Here is a 21,053-nt window from a genome sequence, read left to right as displayed (position 1 = left end):
ATAGAGAGTCCTCAACTGCTTCATAAGAAAACTGCAATTCTCAATTCTTGTCTCACTGAGCACTCTATAACTGTGCAGCTGATGAAGCCATTTTTTTTTGGTTGTTATTTCAAAGAAAGTAAAGAGAAATGTATGGAAGGGATACATTTGCAGTGACATTTGCTATTTGAGTATAGCAGCTTGATCCTATATGCAATTCATAGTGATTAATTAATGATTTCTAATTTTGAAATTCAGCTTTTTAGATGTGTGAGTGGATAAGTAATTTTTTTTCAGGGAGCAAGCGTTAATCTTAAATGATGCACTGTTTTTGTTGGAGAATCTTTTCTCATTTGGATAAAATTTTGAAAAAAATCTTGGGAAAGCAAGTTTTTATAGCTTTGTGTAAGCAGGTTCAAATACCAGTTAAGAAAAAAGTTTCTTTTTAAATGAATGTCATTTAATGTGTTTCTTCTTTCATTCAGATCTGTATTTCTTTTCATACTTCATTTCTTTCATGTGTCTCTGTTTATTATTTGTTCCAAATAGCTAATGGTTTCTAAGGTCTGTCTGTACTAGAGAGTTTTGTTGTTCCCCACCACCGGTTCAGGTATGTTGTGCCACTGTCAAGTCTGGAAAAGTAAGTCTGACAAATATTCCGTTAACATTGTGGTGGAGCTGACATAGTCCTTCCATTTGAATGCCCAGAGTGCTATTTCCTGCCTTCCAAACTGGTTTTGATTTGCTCTGTGTGCAGATATGGATGGCATTTCTTGGAGATGTTGGAGTGACTGGACCATTAGCTGCCTGGGCTTCCCCATGCTGGAAAGCACTATGAAGTGTTAGTTGGTATTCAGAGGATGTTCAAGGATTAAGACATAACGTTATGATAACTCTTTCTATTGTAAAATAGCAAACGCCAGAAACCAGTATATAGCAAGACATTTCCAAACCTGAAAATAGACCTTTAGGAGGAGAAAGTGATTAAAAAATTTGTCAGTGGATCTCTTGGTTCTTAGACCTTTCATTCTGTAATTAAGTTTGAATTAATGAAACCCTGGGCTTACTTCAGTGTGGCTGTGGTTAGGCTGGTCTTCTGGAAACTGAAGAGCGTCTCTCAGATGCCTACCCTCCAAGGAAAGCAGAGACTGAAAAATGCAAGAGTATCCAAACTACAGAAATAGTTCCTTTAGGCAAAACTTCTTTCTGACTAGTTTTCAACTTCCTCTTGTTTTCTTCTGTTTTAAAAATAATTATAGATCTCATGGCAAACAGCTGAGCAGCTGCTCTAGTTCAACAGGAGGGAGCCTGTTGCAAAACCCCTTGTGTTGGATGTTGCCACACAGATCTCTGGCTCTTAGAGGGAATACAAGAGTAAAGAAAAAGTTTAGTTTGCACGAAGCACCTAGATAAAAAGACTGGTTTTGGCTTCAAGTTTAGCATTAGAAGTATATACTGCAGTGACTGGCTGACAAAATATAATAAAAATTCAAAATTAGCAAAAATGAGGCAGAGTTACCACTCCACTGGAGCTACCAGCTGTGGGTGGGAGGATGCTCATCACAGACTCCTGGACCCCTGAGACTGGTAGCAGTGGGGCGAGGGAAGCAGTCCCGGCTTTCCTGCACCAGCACGAGGAGGGAGTGGGCAGCCTGTGCTTGACTGTGAGATAAAAAAACTTTGAGATGAGCACAGTTGGAAGAGAATCTTCCAGCTAAGAATTGGGGCAGAGCTTCAAATCCAAAGGAAATCTGGTGTGCGCTGGTGTTCGTGCTTTCCACAGCAGACGTGTGAGAAAGCAGTGCTGAAGCCTGGCTCTTGAATGTGGACACACTGAACCACTGCAGGGACAGCTGGCAAAGCGTAACCACAGGGTTTAACCAGAATTCCTGGATGCTCTGCTAGTGCAGACAGACCTTAGGCTGTGTTATGTCACTGGCCTCAGGAACGTGACTCTGAACTGCTGAGCTAACATTGATGTGAGACAATACCCTTAACAATAACTGCATCTGAGCCCTCCTGTTCCAGGTCAAATGGATTATCTCATTCCTGGAGTGAAAGAATCCCAGACACAAAACATATTTCAGACATTTGTGAAAATGGGAGGCCTAGGAGTAATTCTTGGCAAGGTAAGTGTGAATTTCTGTGCTGGCCACGGTGAAAACCAGCCTCTGGGCCACTGTTGCTCTACTGACAGTTTAGCTGATCTTAGGACAGCAGCAGGACTCCTTAAAAGTGTGCTAATTGTTATTAACCTGGAATTGGGATTTAGCAGCACCCTACACAAGTACTGTTTTTGCATAATGCTTTGTCACACAGAAATGACACCTATTTTCTGCCGTTCCTCCTGTGTGAGCTAATATCAAAAAGAGGAAGAAATCTATTCACTCTTACCAGCTTTTGTGATTTTATCAGGCAGTGTTTAGTGTTCTTGAAGTGTAGTGATTTTCTCAAATGAAAGCTGGCATTAAGGAGTTTTTTGCCCTGCACAGTTGCAGCAAAAAGTAGAGAGAGATCATCTAAGTGTCAGGTTTACCTGGTCTGAGGTAAATCAAGAGGGACTGTCCTGTGACTTTTAAATGGTTAAAACTAATGAGGTAATTACTGTTTTGCTGGGGATGCAAAAAGAGTACACAGTTTGGCATGAGATGCAGGTGAGTTTCAAGTTGTTTTACCGTCTGTCTTTATCCTTTGATTTCTTTCAGGTAATATAGGAGGAAACAGAAAGAAAGTCAGAGGCAAAAGATTTAGGCCACGGTCTAATTCAACTGAGTAAGTCTGAACTTATAAAAGCAAAGCCAAAAAGTACAGTTTTCATATTTGTGTTTTGTAGATGGAGATTAAGAGTACTGAAAAGTAGACAGCTGCATTTTTGCTCTGTGGCCCATTCTGATTCCTGACTGATAATCTGGTAAATGGTTTGGCTAATGTATTTCAACCTCTTTTTATGTATTCTTTAAAAATTAACTATCAATTTTCTTTTTTATGTAGGCTTCCTCACAGTCGTTCCCATAGCAATTCCCAATGATGGTGGCAGCCTGCACCATCACTGCAGGCTTTTGTCTACAGTAAACTGCCATTGCTGAGTGTATCCTGGTTCAATACTGAATTTCTGATAACCCCTTTCCTACCTTTGTCTTCACCCTGGGTTGGGCCATTGCAGAGTTAGAGATTTGTATCTCTGCGTACGTGCCTGGAGGTTTTAGGAGAGGTATTTGTCTGCTTTGAGAGTACCCTGACTTTATCCTTGTAAGCCTTGAACAGCCAGTTTGAGTTAGCCCTGCAATAAATGGATAATGAGAGTCCTTACCAAGCAACTGATCCCCAGAGCTTTCCAGTGGCTTAGAGTTGCTTTCTATTTGATTCGCTGGTTACATTTACTGAAGAGCCTGTATGTGTGGTATTCCCCATAGGGAAAGAACTTTTCTTGTGTACTTAAGCCTGCTGGTTCAGGCTCCTTCCACGAATGAATGGTGGATGGCTGGAAACACAATCTGTGGGCTTGTCAAGCACTGGCCTGCTCTTACAGCACTAACGCCACATGGGAATGAGCCCTTCCTTGACCACAGTAGCGGTCACAGTGCCCTTTCCCCATATCATTAGTACTAACTTGGGCAAATGGTCTTGATACCAACCCTGCTGGAAACTAATAATGCTAACTCCTCTCTGGGCCCTGCTTTCTTTGGTTTGGGCATTTTGAGTTTGTTCTGAAACTTTTCTTCCACCTGCAGTGTGCTGTCTTGAGGTGAGTAGGCTCAGAAAGGTTCAAAGAGAAGACTCTCTGTTACATGTTACAGAAATAATACTTTGATGCACATTGCAATTATAACATTGCATGGTCAAAATGGCAACATGGAACTAGAAATTTTAACCCCAGATCCCTTGGAGGAGTTTGTCAAGTGCCCCTGTGCTCTTGGTCTTTGTGCTGATAAACTCTTACTGGAACGTTATTTTGCTCGTTTTCTTTTCTCCTTGCATGAGACAGTTTGATAAAAGCAAAATTAGTCTGACCAAACTGCCAAGTATACAAATGAGATTGCACATTCTTATTTAGAAACTTGTCCTCTGCTTTCCTTCATTTTCCAATTGTATTTTTAAACAAAATACGTTAAGAAAATTTAAATTAATGATACCATCATTCAGCAAAGGTGTACACTGGGGCTGAATTGGTCCATAAAGAATGAAAACAGACCAGCTTATTTTAGCCTAGAGTGAATGAAACTGCATGGGTAGAGTTTTGTTTTCAGTAAAAGCAAAAAAACCCCAATGGGCATATTTTTTCCTCTGTGCTGCTCAGCTCGTGTATTATACATTTGCTCTGAGAACTTTGGAGCACTAAATAAGTGGATAGACAGAGTGCAAGTTGGAAATTTTTTTCCCCTGTAGTTTTTTTTCTCTTTTAAAGGTACCCCTGAATTTCCACCCAATTCTCTGCTTTCCTTCTTGCTGCTTGTTATGGTCTCTCAACCCAGCAGCAGCCCTGGTGCTAGAGGGAGGAGGCTTGTACTTCCCCAAGGGCTGTGCAGCAGCCTGTTAAGGATGAAGCACTGTGTGTGTGTTTCTGGGAGGTACCTGCCTGGCAGGAAGATGCTCTTTCTCTTGATGAGGTCTGTCCTGGATTGCATGAGACTGCGTGGCTTGTCCAAGTCTCCTTGGCAAGCCTGTCACCCCTTGGAGAGAGAGCTCCCACTGAATGATCTGCGTGCTCTGCCAGTTTGGTGGGGAACGGAGAGAATTGCTGAGGGTGCACAGTAGCTCTACTTAGAAAGATAGCGTCCTTTGTGAGCAGAGAAAATTGACTGAGAATGATCTAACCGTGGCCAGAATTTGCTCATTTAGGAAAGTAAAAGGCAATGCCAGCTGCTTTGAGGATGCCTCAGAATACATGAAGGCTTTTCCCAGACAAATTTATCTTCTCTGGGAAATATACAAGAATATTGAAGTCTGTTCTGAAACAGACTGGATTGCATTTGGAAAGTCTACCTGTGTGGCCGCTGTGAGTTCAGTGAAGCATACTTGTTGAGATGGAAGAAAAGGGGTAACACTGTTGGTCTCCTGTTAGTAGTAGAGACAGTGTAGTTAACCATGAGAAAATTGTGTTCATTTGTGCCATGTCTTGTGCAGAATTAAATTTATTTTATTAAGTAAGTGCCTACGAAAGTATTTGACATACACGACTCTTCAGTAACTGCACGTATGCTGCACAAGGGTTTTTTGTACACAGCCAAACATCAGATGGAGACTCGTACCATTAATCATTTAGGCAAAATTTCTTAAGCACTGAGCAAGGTTTGAGCTCTGCAGCCCTCATGAGCAGCACTGACAGGAGAGTTGCAAGCACTTTGGGTGGTTCCTGAAAAATGTACTGCTTACACCTTTGTGCGACCTCTTGTACCTAACAGATACATGAACAAGGCTTCTGGTAAGGGTATAACTCTATGGAGACTGCTAAAGCTCTTTGGGATGTTTTTGATTGTTTCTAGATGATTTACCACAAGATTCGTGTTCTTTACTAAACGCAGATGGTTCAGTTCACATGCAAGGAATGCCAACAGGCCAAATGTTTCTGCAGCTTTTTCACAAACAGGGTTGAGGAAATGGCCTGATAAAACAAGTTTTCTGTTAAAATCAATTAGAGTTATCCAGGAATGATAATGAGAGTTTTCTGAATAAGCTGACAGTCTAATTGGGAGCTTGTGTTAAAACAGGTCCCAGTGAACATGCGTTTTGCCAAATAGCAATTCTGACCTTTGTTAATTTGCACTGCTTTTCCTATAAGCGTTTGTCTTCCTCGTTGTTATAACTGATACAAACATCTTTGGCTTAGACTTTCTATTATATATTGTCTTTTTGCAGCAGGGTAACCCATGCATCTGAGCCTGGGCTTTCTCTCGCCCACCAAATCCCGGCCCAAGGCATAAGCCCAGGGGGTTCTGACCACCCCCAAACAGGGAGTCGGGATCACAGGTCAGTCTCGCCTGCCCCTGCATTCTGGGCTGCCATTTTATTCCGTGAAAAGTCCCTTCCCTCAGTATACAATAGTTTCCATGTGGCAAAACACTGTGACTGCTTGGAGGTGCTCCTGCTGATGCAGCGCTAGCTAACCTTCCTCCTCGCCAGCCTGAGGAATACGAGTACTTTGAGCCCAGGTCTTTTGCCTTGTTGCATGTTGCGCTACAAGCCAAATCGAGCCATTAGTCTAGCTGTAGGCTTACATGTAAGGACACCTGTGTTTTAAAGTGAAATTTCTCACTCAAAGAAAATGCAGATTCTGGCCATCACTAACGAACATGTGGCCAGGAGAATCAACCTGAGAACTTTCTAATGGTATCACAAAGTGGTGTGCAGTCACTCGAGTTTAACCTTTCTGTAACAGATGAATTGAGGTGGTGAACAACGGTCTGTAATACAACCAGACCCAGGAAACCCTGCAACACCGTTGTGTAACAACTGCATGCTTTGATACCACATTACGCTTTCTTTTCTAATACAGGAAGCCAGATTGGGAGTGTTTCATGGTTGCCAAAAGACCCTTTCAAATGAAAAAAAGCAAGTCAAAAGTACTGCAGCAAGTCCAAGAAAATGTGCAGTCTCACCTACAATTAAAGCTAAAGCAGAATTTAATTAGTTCCTGGTGATGCTGGCGTCAGCCTGTTGCTTCACTTGCGGTTCATCTGTTGCTGCACCACCACTTTTGATGTTTTCTTTCTCTACGAGCCCAAGCTGGAAAGCATAAAGCACTCCTGATTCCTGATAAATAAGCGAGCTGAGGAAGCTACTTAGAAGCACTTGTGGCTGAGGGCGAGTACTTTCTGAGGGCTGTGGCTGTGCTTGCGCAGGGCGGGGAGGAGAAGTTCCAGAGCAAAAAAGGAGCAAAAGAAGTTGAAAAAGTGCTGCCGCTGTTGTCATCAACGTGGTTTTGAAATATGGTTGGGGTTGAACAACATGATCTGGTCCAACCTTTACTCATCTGAGCAATCCCTTGTGGGGCCTGTTCCCATGTGTGAGGTCATTGGAGTCACTTTATGAACAATGGTGGTGAGAACTGGCCCAGAAATATAAAAAATAACTTAAAAAGGAATTTTCTTTCCCTTTTTCCTTGGTTACAATGTTTCCTATTTCAGAGTGTGCTAGTCTCTATTATATAAAGGTGATGATCACAAATAATTGTTAAACTGTTGCCATTCTTACACAACAAGAACAGATTTTAAATTGGACTAGGCAGACTCCTGTTTCTACATTGTCCTTTTTTCTTAACATGACAGAGGCGGAGGAATTCGCTAATCTTGTAATTGGGGGCTGAGAAACCAGTTACAAAAAAATTTCTTCTTCCCTGGCAATATTACTGTCAGATAACACCGTCTTTATTTCATAATTGTCATGTAACTAATATGAAAATGCTGCTCAGACTTTTTTTCCCAAAAAAGTGTGGTTTTGGTATCAAGATTACTTCTGTAAAATGTGAGATAACTCTGCAGCCCACCTCCATTAAAACTTCTTGTGGTCCTACCAAATTCAATGATCATTGAAAAATCAGAGGGTTATTTTTACATAAGTGTAAAAATTGCCACTGTAGTGGCAAACAATTCAAGCCCTTTAACTCCCCGAGGCTGAAATTCATTCCTGTAGAAAGGGCCAAGCCTAGGTTTCTGTGCTCATTAAGCTATTATCTTGCAATTTATTCTGGATGGGTGCAAACGTGCATCTTCAACAAACTGCAGGACTGGAACCAAAATGCGCCTTCATCCTTATTCTGAGATCATGAGAGGAGTTCAAACCATGAGCTTAATGCTGGCCCTCTGCATAGGAGTGAATTTTACCCTTAAGAAATTAAATGAATGATGCATCCCAAAGAGTTTCCAGTTTAATCAAACATATGAGTCTTGTTGTAGGTCAGATTTTCTCATGCAGTTGTACACGTTGCCTAGTCCTCACCCAACATCCATACTGATTTATTTGCCATATTCACTTGCATTTTGGGGATGAAGACATCCTTGCTAAGCTTGTGCTGTGTGTTCTCAGATTTTCTATTCTTGTTCTTCTGCTTTCTCTGTTCCTTCCATTGCTTTCTGCAGGTATTTAAACCCATGGTTCAAAAGAGAATATAATGTAGCTAAGTGGGTAGAAGATGTGAATAAAAACACTGAAGGACCATACTTTAGGTATTTTGTAAATTAATTCTATATCATTTTTAAGAGCTGTTCCAGCATATACAAATATCTTGGGACTCCTACCTTGTATAAATCAATACAAGTCACTGTAGGTGCAAAGGGCCCCTCTTCTTTTGCTGCATTTTGATGTCTGTTTTTGGCTTCATGTGCGATTTACAATTCTTTTTCTGAATGTTTTAATGAAGCCATTGAAAAGGGTGTGTGTAGTGCATGCGTTCCCACCATCATCTATAGCTTGTAGTAGCTTTCTCATCATTTTATGCCGAGTAGTGTTTTATGGGCATGAGACATGTTTATCACTAATAAAGTAGTATTAACTTAAATAGAATGTAATTTACTGAAACAAATGGTTTCATAACACATTGACTCTACCCACTGTCTTATATAGTGCATACTGAAATTTAAGTGAAAAAAGAATAAAAAGTAGTGGTATTTTACCCTCAGCATACAATGAAATAATTAATATACTGTAATTGGAACATTACATGTATGAGAATATACTTTGTGCTCTATTTATTAAACCACTAATGAATCTGTTACAAGTGAGTGTAGGGTTCAACCAAAGATATCACTTGTTTTTGAGAGGGGAAAGTGTGTAGTATTTGCTATATTCCAAGTTAAAGAGAAGAAGCATGCATGAGGCTGGCGTCCCTGTTGTACATGAATCAGGAGACTGAAAACATTTTAGTAGATTCCCAAAAGACACAGTCCCACAGCTGAGACAGAAGTTTGCATCAGCTGAAAAAAATCAACTAGCATAGGAGAGAAGACGACAATTTATGACAAATAATATAAAACATGAAAGAAATTGATGAAGCTGTAAGTTAACATGTCAAAAATGAAGCTGAAACAAGAATTACAGAAACATAAAGAAAAACAATAAAAAGCAAAATCTTTAGCCAAAACAGTGAGGGAGGGTAAGAACGAGTAAATAGAATCTTAACAATGATTTTGGTACATTAGTAGACCTAATAATAGTGCAAAAGGGCAGAAACATTCACTAAGTATGTCCAGTGTGTATTTGAGAAAAAGGCATGTTGGAGTTGTATCAGAGGATGCTAATGAAACCACTTCCATTCCAATAGTAGCACTGGCAGATATTAAATGGCAGAGTGGGGATTTAGTCATTTTAAGAACTAAAAATGTCACACAGTCTTAAAAGAGCATAAAATTGTCACATTTCAAACCATTTGTGTTTGCTTTCAAGAACTCTTAAACCACAGAGTAAGTTGCAGAAGGGCTTTCTAATGGACAAATAGGGCAAACAAGGTAAATTTAAACCTGCCAGTCCTGATCTCAGTCCTGAACAAGAAGTGAAAATCCCTGACAGAAGAATCCAAGGTTTAGGGAGGATGTTGTGATTTTGCAGACAATATCAGCCAGGTCTCTGTGTTGGTGCTCGGACATTCAGGCACGTATTGTGAGTCTGGTAGTTTTACCATTGCTGGTTTTACTGTTGGGATACAAGGTCCAGTTCTGGTGTCCGCAGTTCAACAAGCATGTTCAAGAAACAGGAAGGTTTAAGCCCTGACAAACCTTGGAAGAGACTGCAGGGTCTCAAGCTGTTCAGTTTAATGGAGCAGCTAAATGCTTATCTGATCATAAAATCCATATAGCTGCATATGGAGCAAAACCTTTGTGGGAAATCCTTTAGACTAGCAGACTGAGACTGATAATGACCAAAAGTCACTGGAAGGTGAAATTAGGCAAGCTCACACTAGAAATGAGGTGTGTTTTTATTAGCAAACCTTTTCCTAAAAATACCCTCTGGACCTTTGTTGTTCAGGCAAGGCCATCACTCACTGTAATCTAACCTGGTAACTGTCCTTGAGGGTGTTTGTATCAGAAGCCCTGTGGTTGCAATAAACAAAGACATTGATGAAATATGAAGATAGCACTAGTTTAAAATATGTTAGTTTAATTGGTTTAGTTAAACAGGTTTAAGTTCCTGTGTGGATACTCTTAATTTGGTTTTCATCTTTTAGTATCAGTATATCTTGATTTAGTAACTAGATTAAATTGATGGGAGCATTCCCAGCCCCTGAGGGTCTTCAAATGTTGCACTGAATGAGTCACATTTCTAATTGTATTTGAGATAAACCAAGCATTGTTTTGCCTGGAGATGAAGATTAAGCTGACCCATGTGAGTTTCAAGGGGTGTGTATCAGCAGAGATGAAACGTAAACTAAAAATTTTACACCGTAGTGGCTTACTAATGACTGCCTGCAGCAGTATCTTTAGAAATGAGAGTGAAACTAGAATAAATTTAGAAACCTGTATGTCCTAATTAATTGAGGTAACCATGGGGAAGTATTCTGCAGGCATATTATGGAAGGCAAAGGATCAAATTTTCTCCTGGGATGAGTTGTAATGGGCTTATGAGAGGTTGCACTGAACAGTTTCTCCTCAAAACTCGGCCAATTTTAGTTAATCTGTCATGGACAGGAAAATACTGGTCATAAGAATGGTGTGTCTGAACATCATACGGCTGGGCTTTGAGCCTGTGAAGTAATTCACGAACAAAACAAAACAAATCTTGTTTGATGAACCAGAAAGTCAGGCTAAAGTCAGACTGTCCAGCTGATACCACATTTTAGGAATCATAGCCCAGGACAGGATATTTATACCAGGTAATAGCTGAGTAGTATTTTTGTTGCTAATGTTTGTCTTTTCTTTTAAAGACAGCCTGAAAGTAACACTGCTGTTTTGCTTGTCACCCTGTAGCTTTAGGAATAATGTGTTGACGACTCATGCTGTTGCCTGTAGAGTTGAAGTAGAATTACCAAAAAAAGACAAATATGCTTCCTACAATTCCTAGGAATGATGCAGATTTTCAGAAAATGGAGATATTAGGTATCACAAAGATTTTCTCCATCAGGTTAAAAAAATCTGTATAGATCAAAATTTCTCTCTGTCACCTGGTGTCCTAGTTACTAATTTTTTTCCTAGTCTACAAATCTAATGGGTATTTCTATATAATTACTTTTTATTAATGATAATGATAATAATAACTGGTGTCTCTGGTGCCTGAAAGCTCCCAGCTGTGGGATTCCCTTCAGTAAGAAAATAAGATCTGTAAAGAAAAATCTTACTTTCCTGCTCCAAGTATAGGCCAGATTTTAATTTTATGTGCCAAGCCATAGCTGTGTAATCCCAGCAATAAACCCAGGCAGGAAACCTTTCCCTGATTTCATCTTTGTTACAAGGTGTGCTGTTTTACCAGCGTGATACTACTGCTTATTTTGTTACTGCTAATTACAGTGGCTACTGCATAGACTGACCTTACGAAATATGGTTAAGGATTACTCAGAATCCTCACTGAATCTTAAAAGACTCAGGAACCATGGTGGTATCAGAAAATAAACTGTCAGAATTCCATAATGTGGAATTTCTGTAGATAATTATAGACAAAAAAAAAGACTAGAAGGCACCTACTGAAGTACTGAGCTGCCTACGTTTGATTTAATGCAAATATTTACATTATCTTAGATTCCATGGGAGTTGTTTAAATAGAAAAGTAGTTTACAAAGAAAATGGGTTTTTGAGATGGAGACCCAGGACGTATACCCAGAAGGAAAATGGCTACCCCGTATCAGAAGGGCACTGGCAAGGGGCATGGGAGGCAGGAGACAACAGGCTATCATTTCCCTCCTATTTTTAATGTGCTTTGGTGTTCTTGCTGTCTTCTTCCTCGATTTCTTCTGAGCTCCTCCTCAGCTGATCATTAACTGGAGTTAGCTCTGCTGCTCTGCCAGGCCCATTGCCTTCCTCTGTGAGCATCCAGCTGAGGCCAGAGCCATGACCAGCCTTTAGCTCCCTGCTCTCACTGAGGCAGCTTTAGACCACGCTTAAAGGAAAAAAAAAAGTTTTCCCCATGACAACCAAAGAGAAATATTGGCATTGTTGGCAGACAATGATAAAACTGCCTATTGACGTCAGTAGGGTCAGGATTTCAAGAGCTAGGGAGAAGAGCTCATCAAAGCGTGTGAGTGCCTGCTTCTGGGGCATTGCTATGCAGCACTTAAAATGGATGGCTCAAGCCACAGCCTTTGCATCTTCTGCAGCCCCCCATGAGCCAAGCCAAGCCTCTGCTGCTGCACTTTCTGAGGAAACTTGCACAGATCTGTGGTTTTTAAAAGGAACTGCATTTAAAATGCTTAGCCACATCAGTGTGAAGATCCCAACTTCCTAATGTAGGATAATTTAGGCTGATGATGTCCTGCAAAGAGCTGAACCCATGGCAGGAAAGGTCAGGTTAGGCTGACGGTGTCTACATTTGGGCTTGAAACGCTTTCACCAGGTTGAATGTTTATTGAATTTCATTAAATTATTTCAGTCTGCGAAAAAGAATCAAGCACAGCTTATGAACAGTTCAGATCTGTCAAGGCCAACTGCCTTGAGTTCAGCTAAAACGACACTCGAAGTCACAAGATGTTTAGTTGTGTGATCAGGTGACATATTTCACACTGTCTGTTGTGGGCCAGTGCTCTCCCGGTTTAGGTGACAGGAAGGCAGAGCAGGCAGGCACCTGGCTGCAGGAGAGCACGTGCAGATGTCCTCCCGCTGCCACAGCCCTTTGTTCTGAATCCCAGCATGGTCCAGGACAACAACATGCGTTCCAGAACAGAAAGATGGAGATGAAGTGGCCACTACATCTTGCTTTCTGGTCAGGAATAAGAATTTTTGCGGTGCGATGAAGTGCATGGCTTTATTTGGGGTTGGTGGTAATACCTCTGAAACTGTCATGGCGTGTACAGGGCAGAATGCAGTCTGCAACCCAGTCTGCTTTCCTAGTTTTTTGTGTAAGTTTTGGCTGGAAACAAGATTTGGCATGAAAGCTAATGGATGTGATAGCAGGAGAACTGAAACTCCAGTGAAAGCTAAATGGATCCCACCCTTGACCAAACTGCAAAGTTTTGCCTTCCTTTAACCCCAGCATTACCCGCAAGTGTCCCTGAATGCTATCTTCCATCCTGTAAATGAGAAAGGTCAGGTCTGGCCTTTTCTCATTTAAAGTACATGTAAATCTGGGATACACAGCACATACACAATTGCAGGGCAGAACCTGAAAAGTGATCAAAACCACCAAAATCACACAAGATGCATCTTAAGATCAGTGAGCATAGTAATATGTTTTTACAGTCTCAGTAGATGGCACTAAAGATGACAAAAACCAGCACGTAACTGTGTAGTAGAAATAAGGGGCAAGGGCCTGTGAGGGGAGGGCAAGGTCATTTCTTTTAAGTGTGCAACTGCATTCTCGATGTATTTGGCTGTAGCTTTGCACGTGCAGGTGAGCAGCACTGTGCACAACAGTTAGGTGTGCAAACCATAGGTGAGCTGGCAACACGAAGCGGGGTTGAGAAGTAAGAAATGTAGGCAGCTACACTGGAGGTCCGGGCTTCAAAATCTTTTGAAAAGGCAGCATTGTATTTGAGTTGTGGTGCAAAGCTACCTGGCTACAGGCTCAGCTAGGGAATCTGGTCAGAGGACCTGCTGTGCGGGGAAAATGTTTAAGATTCCCCATACTTAGGGGACTATTGCTTCTTCCAGGAACAGCTGCTCAGGCAAGTATATTGGTCATGGCTTTCCCTCTCATCATGGCCTTCTCTCGCGGTGCCTAAAATAACCCATGGGAAGAGCCTGTGGTGTGCAGGAGGTGATGTTGTGCCTGGCTGTGGTGCAAGGGATGGGAGATGCCTTCATTCTGTGTGCCACCTCCTGGCTGTGGTACCGATATATAAACAGCTTTCAGATAGGGCTTGCCAAGTCAGATCTAACATCCCCTCAATTCCTTGCTTCTAATCTCCAGGTGCATCATTATAAATTTAAACATGAAGATTTTAAATCCTCCTGCAGCTGTGGGGCAAAATCTGTAAATAATTGGATTATTAATAATATATAAAATCTTCTCACCTTATCTTCCCCTCTTCTTTTTTTTTTGATTCTAGATCCACTCATAGTTTATTAGTGATCTTTATCAGTCCAACTGTGGGTGCAGATGAGAGGACTTGTATGGGTAGTGAACGGCAGGGCATTGTTGAGAACCTCTCCCTGGATTTTAGAAAAACCTGTTTTGTTGCACGTGCATTTTGGTGCCCAGATCTGAGATGCTGGACATATGAACACTTTGCTTTATACTTCAGTAGCTGTTTAAAATTTTCTTCCTAAAAACATTCATGTCCAGTTCATCTTAATGGGTGATCAAAGTGCATGTGCTGAAGATAGACTCTTCAGTGTACATTGTACCAACCTAAATCTTTCAACGGCTGTTGAACTTGGAGGTACAGCATGAGGCATTACAGCATCATGAGCCAGATTGGACATTGACACCTTGTTGCTCGTGGATACCATCAGTCATTTTATGTATGGGAGACAAGAGAGTGTGCTGTTGTAGGGAGCTACAGACACAACAAAATGGTACAATAGTTCAAAATAAAAGAATAATTATTTAAAGGTAAATTAATGTCACTTAGATAACAGAGAGACAAAACAATTCCAGACACAAAACAGTCCCTGCCTTGTCTGTAATCTTCTCTAGATCCCGCAAATCCCAGAGCCAGGGATGTGGGGCTGTCTGCCAGGGGTGGTTCCTGTGGTATCAGTGATGGTGCTCATCACTGGGGTCTACGGCTGCACAGCACAAGCCCCCTGCTGTGTTTGAGGGGCTTGGAAGACCTGTCTGTAGAAACCGAGGGGAACCTTCCATCTTCAGGGACACGTGAAGTTCAGAAGATAGTAGGCAGCAGTGCTCAGGGAAGGTCTGGGTGATGTGCCTGCACTAGTGGGAGGCCTCCTTTGAAAAATGACCTCAGTCTGCAGAACAGAATGAGAAGGCCAGGGTAGCTCAGTTTTTCTACTTTGAGGTGTTTTTTTCCATTTTATTCTGCCCAGATTTAGAGCCTGATAGGAGCCTCTCAAGTGGGAAAAGTGCAGAATCTCAGAAGCATAAGAGTTTTTTCTTGGGTATAAAATTTCAGTCAATAATGTGCTGCTGCCTTATTGACATGAAAAGAATGCCTTTCATGTGATACAAACATTTACTTGCTCCTGCTTACTCTACTCACCTTGTACAGAAATGCTGATTGCCATTGACTAATCAGTCCATTTTTGTATATTCTCATCAGACTCTTTCTTTGGCTGGAACAATATGCACTGTATGATGCTTGCATGTCTAATAATTTGTTATTAGCACTTTGTATATGCCTTTGTTACTTCACAACTAACAGTTTGGCCTCCAAGTGCATGCATTTGTGTAAATTATTGTGTTAGAAAATAATAGATTTATTTGCTATGTTTGTATCAATATAGGAGATGTCTAAGATATACATAAAGATGCTGATAATTGCCTTTTAGTCTCTGGCAGAAGACATTGTTCAGCTTGTAATAATACAATCACTGTTTCTATTTAGGCTTCACAATCCCATGTCTATCTTTTAGTTCTGTATTTATTCAATTGCACATTTGGTTTCTTAATTTTATAATGATTAATTACAGTACCATATAAAACAGTTTAAGAAATAATTTTTGTTATGCAATACAATTCTAATAAGAAGTAGGAAATTTTATTTTTTCTTCCAGTGTTCCTGAAAGCTATAAATACCTTTATTCATATCATGAAATTATTAGACTACTGATCAAACAATTTTATCCCCCCAATATTGAGCTAATAATAAGCTATATACTTGGTTCTGAACCAAGCTTCAGAGTAATGGCAGTTGCTGTTGCAGTGCAGGGACCCAAAGACATCACATTTATTTTGTGTGTTTCAACATCTCAGGACACTGTCTCCTGCAAAGTCTCCATCTTCGTCCACTGGATCTATTGCTTCCAGCAGAAAATACCCTTACCCGATGCCACCTCTTCCTGATGAGGAAAAAAAAGCCAACAGGCAAAGTGCCAGGGTACGTAGCCCTCTTCTCTGTCTGTGCATTTTGTCAGTGACTTGATTTACTGGTAGTTTTTCAAAAGGAAAGCGTGGTAGATCAGCATCTTTGACTAACAGTGCGAGCAGCAGTGGGACTTCCTTCGTACCCTTAACTCCAGCAGCTGCTGAAGGCTGAGCCTCTGGCAGAGATTAGGGCAGCCTTGGTGGCTGTGTTTACAGATATCTTTTCAGGTTGCTCTTAAACCTGCCCTGAAGCCCAGATTTCACGAGTTGTCTTATTTCAAGCTGGGAGTGTGCCTGGGGCAGCCTTTGGGCTGTGGAGCACGGGCAGCCCTGGAGCAGGCAGCATGTCTGGCTCTCCTCCCTTCTCAGCCCTTCCAGAGGGCTGATGCAGCTAGCACCTCTCACTCGGGCTGGGGGATAGCTGCTCTCCCGCTTTAGGAAAAGGTGACTATGTTGCAGTTAAGGAGGATGTGGAGGGCTTGTATCAAGCCCTTGCAGACCTGGTGGGACTTTGCTGCCGTGTGCCCTGAGCCCACCCTGGCCCCCCAGAGTGGGCAGGAACTGCTGGAAGGTGCTTTGGATGGTGATGTTGCTCCACAGGGAGAGATTTCCAGCTGCTGCCGAAAGGCAGCGCTAGCCATTGCTTCGTGTCATTTCAGACATAGCAGATACTTGAATAAGCAAAAAACCTCTGAAATTTACTGTAGGAGTTTTACTTGTGATAGCTTTAGTTCATGTTCCTGATGTAGATGAGATTCCCATCTCTGCTTTCTGTCCTTTTTTTCCAAAGAAAAGGCTTGGAGCGCTGCCGAAGGGACCTGCATGCTGCTACCCCCTCCTTGCTCCAGGCAGAAAGTTGTGTGCGGGGCAGCGCAGGACCTCCCATGCGCGTGTGGAGCAGCGCAGCTTGGAGGAAGGGCTGCACTGATGTATCTCAGCCCCGGAGCTGCCTTGGCACCAGCTCAAACCCACGGCAGAAATTCAAGCTGCCCTGAGCAGAGTTAGGCAGAAAAGAGTTGGAAATGATGCCCATGCTAGTCAGTGTAACTGTAAGGTAAAATCTGTCTGATACCAAGTTGATTCTACGCTGACATTTTTCCTTCAAACTCTGCACTCTCAGCCATGGACATTTACTGTGCCGACTGCAAGTCATGCTGAAACGCTTGAGACTGCTGACTTTGTGGTCTGAACAGGTACCCACCAGAGGCCGGAGGAGACCAAGAGCATAGCCTTGGTGACCCAAGCGATGTAGATGCAGTTCCCCAAACAAGCTCCTCACACTGTTTGGGTAACATCTGTTTTATCTTGGTGTTAAGTGTGTGTTTGTGTTCCTTTTCCCCCTCTCCAGCTATGGGAGACGTCCATTTAGCTGCACTGTTTTCCTGGGATGACATCAGAACTGTTTACTTCGAATTTTATAGAAACTCAGCATCACTGAGTCGTTGCACATTTATCTGCTCTTCAGACAACTCAAAAGATCAAGAGATGCCCATGATCACAGTGAGAACCTCCTCTCATCTGGAAAGGAAAAAAGCAGTCTTTTTTTTTCTTTCTTTTGTGTTGACTAGTATTTTATGGATTTGATGAACAACCAAAATCATAACGATTAACAGGGGATAATTAGCCCGGATGTGACAAGGCTATTCCGCATGATGACAGATACACTCACCTAGAATCCCAACTGCAGTCTGTTTGCCAGTCCCACGTAAGAGAGGTTTTTCTCTGGTTTAATGCAGTCCTGAGTCAGACCAGAGTGGAACTGGGACCGCGCCTCCTGGAGAGCCCAGCCGATGTAAACTTGTATGCTGTATGCATGAACCTTGTGTTCTTTACTTTCCACATTTAAGGGATAAACAACATACTGTAGTAGAAATTAGCATGCAGGAGTAAGAAATATAGGATTTTTTTGTGACAGGATTTCAAGCTTTGAAAGGCAACTATTTGACACAAATGTCAAACAAACAAGGATTATATCTTTTTTTTTTTTACCTTATGTGTTTATAATCTCAATATACAGATTGTATATATGTAAAAATTTGATAATGTCAAAAATAGCTGTTATACATAAATGTATTTTGCCAAATGCCTAAAGAAACAGTCATGACTAACATCATCACACTTCAAATTTTCTAATATTGCGAGCAGACAACTTTGGAAATACAGAAAGTACCGTACTGTAAAACCGTGTCTCTCAGAAACTGGTGTTTGACCAAAATCTGTACTATCTTTTCAGTATCTTATACTGTCCTGACAATCTCAGTTGTATGGTAGACCGCAGAAACCGGTACAGCAGCACTTTGCTTTAAATCATCGTAAGAGGAACCAGCCAAAATCCGTTGTTCAGTGAGACGACCGGTGTATGCTCTCACAGGTGTAATCAAGAATGATTCGGCAGACGACAGAGACAAGAGTCTTTAAGTAATGTGCAGTCCAAACTTACTGGATGTGTGGGAATACCTCTAAGTAGTCAATTCAGGATGTGGTGATGTCAAGTCCTTCTGGTGAGAGTTGCTGTGTATTTTTGACAGAGCATTTCAGACACTGTTTTAGATGGCAAAGTGTAGCTTATGGAGAAGCCTAACGATTTCACTGCACTAGCTAATAACAGTGCTGGGCAAGTGGCCAGTTTCATTGCTGTCTTTTAATTTTTGTTTCTTACTGGAATTGCCTTTACCATGCACTTGAATGCTATGTTCGCTGCCCCTGAAGCCCCCTTGACAAATTTTTGGAGCATTACACTGAGTACAAGTGAGTTTAGCCTAAAAAAACAGGCCCGGGGGGTGGGGGTGGGTGGCAGGAGGGAACAAATCCTTTACCGTGATGTTAATCTTGTATATGAGTGGATAGTTAGATTTCTAACACCTGAGACTCCTAAAGGTTGTTTTACAACAAATGTCCTTTGATTGGAAATTTTCAGTCAGTAAGAAAACTGGACCGTATTAAATCAGTTTAGAATTCTCCAGCTTTCCAAAACTGACTAATTCTTGGCTTCAGGTAGTAGCATTGCAGAATAAAACACCCAGTTCTGTGTGGTGCAGTTGAATACCTTGCCCAACAGCCATTATGATCAATTAGAGATTATTGCAATGGGAACATCTACAGTGTTTCTGAATCTTCTACCTCTTTCCTGTATTTCCTTTAATAAGTGAACCCAACACTTGCAGCCTTTTAATATATTTTTTTAACTTTTAAGTCTCTCAAGAAAGGCAAATATATGTAAGATTAAATTAAGAAATGTTTGAAGATGTCAGCAACTGTAAAGTATGTAAGATTTGTAGAAACACTATATTTTATGATTAGGCTGTGTGTTGGATTATGACAAAATATTGGCCGTGGAGTTCAAATGATTTTCCTTCACAGTCAACAGGTTCTGGTAAGTATTTTGGAGAAAGACAAACATGAGTGAGTGCAAGTGGATGCAGACAGACCATCTGGAAGGAGCCAGTCACTTGTAATTGTTTTAGGAAAAGATTCTGCACTTTTGTGACGACTAAGTATCCGTCAGCACTGAAGAATATTTTTTGCAAAGATTTACTTTGAGTGTAGGTAACAGGATTAAAGATAGTTTGTAGCATATAGCTTATGAAATTGGGGCCTGAGCCATAATCACTTGAAATCAATGTGTCTTTTATTGATTTCACTGGACTTTGAGCAGGACCCTCAAGGAGTTCACCCACATTAGGACATTATGCTAACCCGATAGCCTCTATGTTACTCTGAAGCTGTTTTTCCCTCACATATTAGTATCTTGTCTTCAGTAACTGGACTGTTCATCATGTGCCTTTCATGGTATTTGGTTTGGATACAAACTGGCATGTAATTTTGAATAATCCCATGTATTTTATGTTTACCACTGTTTACTCTTCCCTTTCCATTTTGCCTTATCAAGAAGCAGCAAGATTTGGCAGACTGAACTGGATGTAACATACTGGCTCTTTGTGTAATGTGCACAGCTTCTTGTTTTGCAAACAAATGGCTCTCCTGACTGTATTTTCAATGTTGTATGTACTTTCAGCTTCTCTCTTGTTTTGGTATAATTCATTTGTAGCATATGATGATACAGTTATGTGTGTGGTGTAACTTTAACGGTCACTTTCACATCTGGAGATACCTAGTGACTGGGAGTCTAGTTATGAGCACTAAGTTTAAGTTAAATAAATATTGACTTTCACTTTGATGGTCTAGAGTGAGAACATCACAGGACTTTGGTTTTTGCAGAATTCTGCAGGGAATTTTGCATCAGGTTGGTAACTTGGAGCCCTTGTCATTGCACAAAACCTGAACTGGCAGGGCTGCGTGAGCTTCCAAAGCCAGTGGGGGTCAGAGAGAAGTTGTTTGCCTACATCCGGTGTGTTCCTACTTTTAGTGTGTTGGGAACCTGCCAAGGTTAATAACCTTGAAGATCGCAAGTATTTTTATCCACTGTAGTTAGTTGCACTGGCAATAGCAATATAAATTGCCGCGTAATACCTCATCCAGTCTAACATAGAGTACTTGTCAGTAAGATAGCTCAGTCATTTTGACTCATTGAGACTCATACTTTTGTTTTTATTTTAATAAATGAACTAATTAATGACAGCTATGCTGTAGATGCCTGTGGAAGTAGGGACATTATTGGTTCTTCTCAAATAGAAGTAATTGTCCATATGAGCATAGGACCTGCAGGATGAGCTGTGCTTTAGTGTTACGTATTTCAATGCGGGAGAAGAATCTTGTATAATTTAAAATAAAATGAATGTGACTAACTGATGAAGACTGGAAAATAGAGATCGTATCCAAATAATAATGCTGCACAACAATGCTGCAGTTTAACAAGTAAAAATTTAGCTGCTAATTCTGGATTTGATGACATAAGAACTTCAGTACCCATACTATATAGACTTTTAGTGAATATACTTGGGCAATATACCAGAAATGGCTATGATGATTGATAATTTACATATAGTTTCATTTAAATAAGTAGTTTTAAGGAGGCTGTTAATTTTATACAGCCTATCTTTGTTCAAGTTGTG

General features: G+C 41.0%; 1 protein-coding gene across 4 annotated transcripts in view; it reads left to right on the top strand.

The window, feature by feature from the left end:
• The window catches only part of ADAM22 (ADAM metallopeptidase domain 22), a 135,738-nt gene extending 115,528 nt beyond the window's left edge, over positions 1–20,210 (top strand). For 2 of the 4 annotated variants that reach the window (XM_075746243.1, XM_075746241.1), the window contains 5 exons: positions 2,008–2,108; positions 2,685–2,751; positions 8,055–8,141; positions 15,931–16,054; positions 17,390–17,559. In XM_075746243.1, coding sequence (XP_075602358.1) covers positions 2,008–2,108; positions 2,685–2,751; positions 8,055–8,141; positions 15,931–16,054; positions 17,390–17,410 — 400 coding nt within the window. In that variant the 3' untranslated portion in view covers positions 17,411–17,559. Of the gene's footprint in view, positions 1–2,007; positions 2,109–2,684; positions 2,752–5,835; positions 5,947–8,054; positions 8,142–15,930; positions 16,055–17,389 lie in introns of all 4 variants that reach the window. The other 2 variants (XM_075746244.1, XM_075746242.1) reach the window with 2 other exon arrangements.
• The last annotated feature ends 843 nt before the right edge of the window (positions 20,211–21,053 follow it).

The sequence above is a fragment of the Balearica regulorum genome, chromosome 2 (genome assembly GCF_011004875.1).
Source record: "Balearica regulorum gibbericeps isolate bBalReg1 chromosome 2, bBalReg1.pri, whole genome shotgun sequence".
Lineage (NCBI taxonomy): Eukaryota > Metazoa > Chordata > Aves > Gruiformes > Gruidae > Balearica > Balearica regulorum.
This window is presented reverse-complemented; position numbering and strand designations above follow the sequence as displayed.